General features: G+C 32.7%; 1 protein-coding gene across 1 annotated transcript; it reads right to left on the reverse strand.

Annotated features, from left to right (window-relative positions):
• Positions 1–452: 452 nt before the first annotated feature.
• Positions 453–3592, reverse strand: LOC113557856. The gene is made up of 7 exons (XM_026963397.1): positions 3001–3592; positions 1558–2367; positions 1383–1493; positions 991–1301; positions 798–930; positions 566–742; positions 453–513 (listed from the first exon to the last, which is right to left on the reverse strand). The coding sequence occupies exons 1-7, from the start codon at positions 3590–3592 to the stop codon at positions 473–475; spliced, it is 2175 nt and encodes a 724-aa protein (XP_026819198.1). The 3' UTR covers positions 453–472.
• Between the last annotated feature and the right edge of the window lie 5283 nt (positions 3593–8875).

The raw sequence follows: 8875 nt of genomic DNA on the forward strand, positions 1-8875 counted from the left end.
CAAATACTGCATTGCAATGTTGTTAATACTCAGCATCCGAATGCTTATACGTTATACCGGCTTGGTTCAACTATGGTAACAATTGTTTGCCGCACTATTTTTTGGCTCCGACAGACCAAATGTTTTACGGGATGTTATTGAGCAGAACAAGACGTACTTTAGGTACTTGAATTTGGCCTAGGGCGACACATCAACTACAACCGTCAAGCCTAAAGTAACCACCGACGGTTACATTCAGTAATAACGAAACGTAGGCACACAAGTCTGAAAACAGATCACAAAACGAATGTCTATTCGAACGTTGTTTGTGCGTTAGAAAACGCGCTGACACCCTCCTTATCTCCGTGCGAAACCGATGACTGTAGCAAAGTCCGAGTGTGCTTAAGTCGATGATCTCAAATGTCAGTATTTAACCAGCACAATCCGGTTAGTAGATAACTGACAACATACAGAGCATTCATAATCTCACAGATTAGGTAGAGGTAGGTAAGTATATGTCAAGAACAGCAAATCCTATACAAAATATGTTAATAAATGTAAAATAGAAAATTTAAAGTATATTTACCAATATATATTGGCTTATCAAATTTGATTATTTTGTTTTCTAGTGCCACCGCGTTCAGGTTTTCGTTATAGTTGGTAGCATGTTTAAATGTCGTCTTATTAATAAGTTTTTGTAATCGTCTCTCACACGACACCAACTCCATCTTCATTTCCTTTCTTTTCGATTGCATAGTCTTCCCTGAAAAAGAAACTGTTGGTAATATAGTTAAATTGGATTAAGTAAAGTAACATACCAAATACCGCATTATTCATTAATTTGAAAAAATCTTTCTCAAAGTCGTTCTGTGCCTTCTTCCTCATCTCTGTGTTTAAGTTAATGTAATCCGCCAACCATGCAGACTGGCTAAATTCTAAAACTCTATGCACCTATAAATTAAGATATAATGTTAAAAATCTGTTTAAATCTTGTAAAATAAAAATATTTACTTTTTCAACTATTAACCCATTTTCAATTGCCTGCTGTAGGTTCCGGTAATGTATAATATAATTTTTCTTCTGCTTAAACGTTGACATCAATTTTTTCACCTTTGAGCCTGATGGTATACCGTTTTGTGGCAGTAAAGGCAGGTCATTATGTTTATCATGTAAATGTTGTGGGTATGAGACATCAATTTCGTATACTCGCCCTTTGTCTGACGTTGGTGACATCTCACTCAGTTCGTTCAAGTTGGATTCAACCCAATTGAAGTCACCGTATGGCATATACTGACACATAGCCCAGCCATAGAGATTATTACCTGTAAAGTTGAAGTTTGAAAAATTAATAATTAAAAAAAAAAAAAAAAAGTAAAATAAAATAAATAAATAAATATATTTACAGTCCTGGTATATCAACCACGATTTCTCCTTAGTTTCGTCATAGTCTGGGGTCTTTATATTATTGGCTTTGGCATGTCTCATGCTTGCCTGCACTAATCCACCACGAATACCTATGAAGAATATACAAGATTATTATTATACACGTATTTTTAAAAATTATATTGATATACTAACCATTCTCATACATTAATAACATATCGTAATCACTCAACAGCTCCAACTTTTTCCCGGTAAACTTCAACATCGCGTCAAAACTTAATCCTGGTGCAGTGAAATAATACGCCGCGTCCAAGTTGTATGTCTTAAGGCACACATCGCGAAAATTTTCAAGGACGTCCGCCAGCAGCAACACGTCGATTTTCAAGTACAGATCACTGTACTCGCCCAACGTCTTGCAACCGAAGTGGTCCCAGACCTCCTTTGCATGCGTGTATTCCTCTTCCTTTATTCCCGACTCGTTTAACGTGCTATAAAAGTCCCTCTTCCTCGGTAGTCTCTCTTCATCCAACCTGCTCCAACTATCTGTGTACTCGTACGGGTACACTCCCTTCCGAGTCACGAGCGACATATCGACTTTATTAAAAACTTTAGCGGTCTCTCTGAAGTTCTCCAGACCTGGTGTTACAAGATTTTTAGCTAGAGTTGATAGTCCTGATGCCATGAATCTAAAAGTGTCTATGAAACGGATTTGGAATTTGCTTGACACATATTTAGAGAATGATATGTATTTTTCCTCAGTGTTTGGTATTACTCTAATAGTCTGGGTGTCATAACCAAGTTCTGTGACTATCAGATGCGCGTCATAGTTGGACAAGTTATGGAAGTAGCACGGTACAAAAACGGGTGTTTGTAGTTTTTGGTTGCATACATTGCAGAGAGCTTGACGGTATTTTCCTGTGAGATGGCAATGGTCAGCTGTCTTACGATATAGTATCTCTGAAGGTGGGGTAAACTCGATTTTGCATAGATTGTAGTGCGTCGCTACTTCATGAACTTGTATGTCGTCTGCGGACATATTTATTGGAATATTCGTTTTTAATAACTTCTCTATCTTTAATGCTATTTCAGACACGGTTTCGACAAAATGTCTCGCCACGTCCTGTCGACTCTCACTTCCTCGATATAATGTTGGTTCCGTTGGTATATCATGTCTCGCTAATAGCTCTATCGGTATGTCATTGCTCGCCTTCACAATGAGTCCATAGCTCATCGCTTCATGTCTGTGCATTATTTTTGTATTTCCCCCCTTCTTCTCATCCGTCTTCATCAGTATAGTTTCGAAATCTGCATATATTACTATAGGATGTCTCTGAGTGTTTCTCCATGCTTCAAATTGCAGGCATTCACCTTCTTTCGGCATCACCGGTAATATTGGCTTATGTGCACCGCATATAAGCTTATGCTGAGTTAACGCCTCAAGCCTATTAAATTTATATTTATATCTTTGATTGTCAAAACTGGTAAAGCACCTTTTGCAAAATACGACACTCGCTTTATGTCCAGTCTTTTGAGAGCGTATAAGGCGTGAAAAATTCGAGATGTAGATGTAATGCGACCCGCTTTCGTCTGCTACCAACAACAGATCAAAGTGGTTGGCTTTCTCCTCATCAACGACACGTAGCGGGTACACCTCGTACGTCGGATATTTACGCGGTGGCTGAAACTTTTTGTCTAACCCATACACATTCACAGAGACAGTCGGGTTATTATATTCGAATTTCTTAACGTCGGATAATGGAGTTGGGAACGATATACCATTGAAATTGTATTTGTCCTCGTGTTGTCTATAATTTTCTCCTATACGGTTTACCGCCGGCCCTGTCACATGCTTGGCTAATACAGCCCACTTGAAGCACTGTTGGTCTACATTCTGAGGATTTATTGTACCCCGTTTTCTATCAATATACGCAGGCAGCGGTATGTATGACGACCCGTCCATCGGTGTGTATTTGTACACGGTCAACAATAGCCCATCTATAGATTCCAGGGTAAACCCGCTTCCTCTGCTAGTATAAGCTTCTTTCTCGGTCAATAATTTTATATAAGCTCTTTCAATAATCTCAGCAATGTTACTTTCCGAAAAAACTTCAACTGCTGATGTTTTAAACACCCTATTTTCGGACGAATTGGGTACGTTTGATCGGTTATAAGTAGCCTCGAGCTTTAAGCTAAATTTTATTGGATGTTGCTGCACGTGATTTTTCATCATGTCTGACAGAGCCGGTGTAAGAGGACGTAGAAAGTCGGTATAATTTTTAACATTATTGAAATTTTTTGTGAAATACCAGATGATTTTTCGACCCTCTTTACATTTTCGGTGGTATAAATGCTAGACTTTAGCATTAATGTGTACATTCCATAATGTATATCTCAATGACCATCCGGGATATTACAAACAAATTAAGAAGTATGAATACATTTATACGCCCGGCCGTGTTGGCGGATGTGTGTCGTTTGCTAATGACATGATATGTGTCTATGCTATTAAGTATCAATACATTAAATATACTAATTTGTAATAGATTATTATAGCGAATAACTAATGTCCAGGTGGTGTGTGAATATTTAATTGAATACATATCATTGTCTATTAATGTTTAAATATGATAACTGGTTGTATGCATACGTATATAATAACAATAATACAAGTCGCGCACGTACGCGATCGGGCGTCGGCGGCGGGTAGCGGTGGACTCGGGTTCGAATCCCGGTCCGATGAATAAAATTTTTTAATTATTTTCCTCGCGCGACGGCAGTGTTGATGGCGGCGGCCAATTGATATGGAAGAGCGGGGTAGCGGGGTATATCGTATACGTCACGGATCGGGCGGCGGCTCAGTTAATGAGATGATGAGGATGAGGATGAGGGATGAGGATGAGGCTCCAGAATCCCCTTTTACATACTACTAGTGCTTATTGCCACTTGTATGATTTGATTGTTTGATATATGTTGAATTCTATTAGACTTAAATCTGTAAAAAGGACAACAAAAACAAGTGTTATAATCGATCAGTGTACAATTTTAATTGATAATTTATAATTAACATCATACTTTTATTTATCTATTTTATAAATAATATTGTAATCGTGTTAATACTGTTAATACATATAGCCATATAGGTACTTATTATTACACTGCATTATGTTAATATACTAAATACTAGAGCACAAATTTCCTATAAATCTGTAGATTCACCATTGAAGAAAAACTGGAAAAAATACATATTCCGTTTAAAAAATAAAGAAAAATGTAAAAAGTTATAACAAAAAATTAGATAGATAAATATAATAGATATGATTTGACCAATTAATTATTAATGTAAATTATCAAATGAGTAAATCAAATAAAAACAGAACATTTTTTTTACAATTTTTCATATATATATATATTATACCTTATCCTATTGGATGCTATTTAATATGATTCAATTTCTATAATATACATGTATATTACTACATATATATAACCTATGCCTAACCTATATAGAACCAAAAAAACTTCACATTTTTTTATAAAAATTGTACGTTTAAATTTGGACGAAATTATACATCAAACAGTACAGATATTAATTACTTATTACTTAGAATTTAAATGTAATTTTAAAGTAGTTATTTTGTGGATTGGAAACCACAAACCTTTGCTATATGTATACAATTCTATAGTAAGTCAGCAATGATTCAAAAGTTATTAAAACATTTATAGTATTAACATTTCATAAATTATGACAATTCATGTAAAAGTGAATATAAAATATTATAGGTTATCGAGTTAGAAATGTATTCCATGACATATCGAACCTTATATCAAAAATGTATAGTATATATATTTTGCATATTTAGCAATTTTTAGAATTTTAGAACATATTTTTTAATTTCACAATTTTTAGAGCAAACCTATTTTATAATTTGTATTAAAAAATTAATACATACGTATTCAGATTTCCTACTACATATTTTTATATTATATTTTTCAAAATATCGATTTGACATTAATAGGACCCTACACCCGCATGTGATGTATTCTTTTTACAAATGTAAAACATAGCAAAAACTACAGTTATAACTAGGAAACGAAATTGTCATCACACAGGGTAAACTGTGACTGTGAAACACCGTTTTTATTGCTTAGATATCGTAAATAAAAACAAGTTATTAAAATTTAAAAATAATGAATTTTAAACCTATAACCAATTTTTTCGTATAAGTGATATTAAAAAAATAAAAACGATAATCACAGGCAATTTTCTTAACCATATTATATATCAATTTGAAGTCTTATAACTATAACAACTTCCTGAGTGGTTACATATTCCACGCAAAACAACTTTTGCCATGTTTTGACTCTTTTAACAACTGTAAGAAGAAGACAACACTTGCGGGTGTCTTTTCATCTTAAAAATGATGTTTAGCCCATAATGGATCATTTATAGCTATACCTTAAGTTAGTATAATATTCAATTAGAAGACGCTACAATTATGTTCTTAATAGTTAATACATTCTTAGGAAAATAATTTAATAATTATTGTAGATGTCGTAAATAGACTTGCCCGTAAGAAGTAATTATTATTGTCAGTCTCGACTTATACATCTAAAGAAACATTCAACAAAAATATTTATTTTATTCAATGAAAATTTTTAAATTTATTTATTAATTTAATTTAATTTCTTTTTGTTTTGATTAAAATTTAAAAACCAGAATTTTGTTACCGAATTTATACCTAATATTATCCTATATTATATTATTTATAATTTAATAAAATATTTGTAGAAATATAATTAATACAAATGTTTTGTGGAAAAAATTATAATTTTATATTTTTAAAGCATATTTGTAATTATTTATGTGCATGCGTATTGGTACTTTTTAAGAGCATTAAGTTCCGAACCTTATATAGTTCAGCTGTGAATAGTAATTAAACATAATCCATTACTAAATATAAAATAAATTACAAAAATAGCAATATAAATAATTATTTATATTACTATTATAAAAATATATCATAAAATGTAACAAATTAAAATAATTTATAAATTTTAAGTCATAAATTCTATAGAATTCAAAAAGTATACATAACATAAATAGTAAGAAAATAAAATTCAATAAATAAATACTTGTCGATTATGAAAGGTACTATTTGGAAAAAGAATTAAACGTTTTTTTTTAAATATTGAAATAATATCAAATGTAAAAGAATAATTTTACCAATAATATTTTATCCATACATTTTTTGTATTAGTTAAGAACAAAACTGTTTATAGTTAGTCAATCGTATAATTAAATATTGAAAATAATTCTTGGTATTATGTATATTGTAACTGTAAGTAATCGCAAATCCAATAAGCTAACTCATTAATAATTTCAAAAATAAATAATTCAAATTAAATAATTATCATATGTTTGTTATAACAAGGTTATACATCTATTTTATTTTTAAATTTACCTTGAGAGTTGTGTAAGGTGTCGAAGTATGAGCGATGAACGTTTCTTCGACAATAGCGAACATCAACAGATCCCGGAAAACTCTGAGTTCACTCCTCGGTCTAATAACAAAATTTATAATGATATTATATTACATTTTACAATATAATTTAATATGATTGTGTGCATATTTTTATAAAATTTAAATCGACAAGTTATTAACGTATTACGTAAAAAAAAAAAAAATATGATAAGCATTGAATTTAAACAAAATTAAAAGCAAATCATTCATATTCAATAATACAATATTAATAATTATTTACACCAAAACTACAATAAACATGGAATTTAAATAAGAGCTGGCACCGAACAACAATCTTACCTGTACAAAAATATGGACATGAAGCATCTCGTGTAAACATATGTGAAAGCTGTCGGCGTCTGCGTTATGAGGATTGAGAAAGAATTCTTAGAAAGAGTTCTGTCCGTCTACCGGCAGGTCGCCTGTTCGGTCATTTTGCCGGTACCCCAATACATGCTCTTAGGAGACCGAAATGTGTCAGCACATCCTCTCTCGTATAAACAACGCCCAAACAGACATCGCATATGCGACCTGAGCCCCGAAAAGTATGACCAACGTTATAATTATCATTGTAATTGACGGCCAAAACTGTTGGTAGTCGACGACTCGACATACAAATTGCCAAATTCACATAATATCTACATCACTTGAACTGCCTAGTAAAGTTCGTCGTCGGAAACACTCAGTGGAATCGGAGAAGGAACGGTGTTGGCGAACAATATATAGACATTGGTCGAACCCGAACAAAACCTTATAATATTCGAACACTCAATAGTTACAACACTGCAATGCAGTGTTCGCCTGGTATATGCGTTTGATCACAGTGGATTCCTCACTGGCATTCATATGTAAATTGGACTGGCAAATACTGCATTGCAATGTTGTTAATACTCAGCATCCGAATGATTATACGTTATACCGGCCCGTTTCAACAATGATAACAATTGTTCGCCGCACTATTTTTTGGCTCCGACAGACCGAAATGTTTTACGGGATGTTATAAAGCAGAACAAGACGTACTTTAGGTACTTGAATTTGGCCTAGGGCGACAAATCAACTACAACCGTCAAGCCTAAAGTAACCACCGACGGTTACATTCAGTAATAACGAAACGTAGGCACACAAGTCTGGAAAAAGATCACAAAACGAATGTCTATTCGAACGTTGTTTGTGCGTTAGAAAACGCGCTGACACCCTCCTTGTCTCCACGCGATACCGATGACTGCAGCAATGTCCGAGCTTGCTTTGGTGATGATATGAATAGTTTTCAAGTCAAACCTATGATTCTCTGTGAGGACAATCCGTGTTCATCTGGGAGTTGAACGTTGACGGTTACGAAACATCTGTCAGCTGCCCTTACTTCGATGATGGTTATACAGTCTCATCTGTTGTTTATTTTATAACCATACGTTTTATTGCAAATCGCCACTCACCCATTACTTCATATTACCACTTGTATGACTTGATTGTTCGATATATCGTAGAATGCTATCAGACTTAAATCTGTAAATAACACAACCAAAACAAGTACTTATATGGGTTAGGTAGACATTTAATATTATTATAGCGACGACCTACAGGAGAAAACATAAAATGTAAATATATTTTCCGATGTCTGAATAATATTGGTGTATTCTACAATACTAACACCTCGCAACAGATATAATGTTTAATGAATGTATATACCACAAATATTGTTGTATACGTAAAGTATTAAGCAATTGTTTCATACAAAATAATTTTTAGATTTACTACGTTATTGAAATTTCAAAATGGGAAAATTCGTTCATACCATAATCAAAAAAATAGCACTATTAAACATAATTTTAACATTTTTCACTAAATAATTTCCTACTTAATTATAATCTACTTATATAACATATTTTTTAAGGTATTGATAATACATAATAACTAACTATTTTTATTTATAATTACAAGATTTTGTCTATATTTTATTTTGTATAAAAATATAATTTAAATGTAAAACTTAC

Source organism: Rhopalosiphum maidis, chromosome 3 (assembly GCF_003676215.2).
Source record: "Rhopalosiphum maidis isolate BTI-1 chromosome 3, ASM367621v3, whole genome shotgun sequence".
In the NCBI taxonomy this organism is placed as follows: Eukaryota; Metazoa; Arthropoda; class Insecta; order Hemiptera; family Aphididae; genus Rhopalosiphum; species Rhopalosiphum maidis.

Excerpts from the sequence above, each read along its gene's own strand:
- LOC113557856 (XM_026963397.1), bottom strand. The coding sequence starts at position 3,592 with ATGATGAAAAATCACGTGCAGCAACATCCAATAAAATTTAGCTTAAAG. Across the intron at positions 1,302-1,382 it reads GTGGTTGATATACCAGGACT|GTAATAATCTCTATGGCTGG; the intron begins GTAAATATATTT and ends TCAACTTTACAG. Across the intron at positions 931-990 it reads ATGGGTTAATAGTTGAAAAA|GTGCATAGAGTTTTAGAATT; the intron begins GTAAATATTTTT and ends CTTAATTTATAG.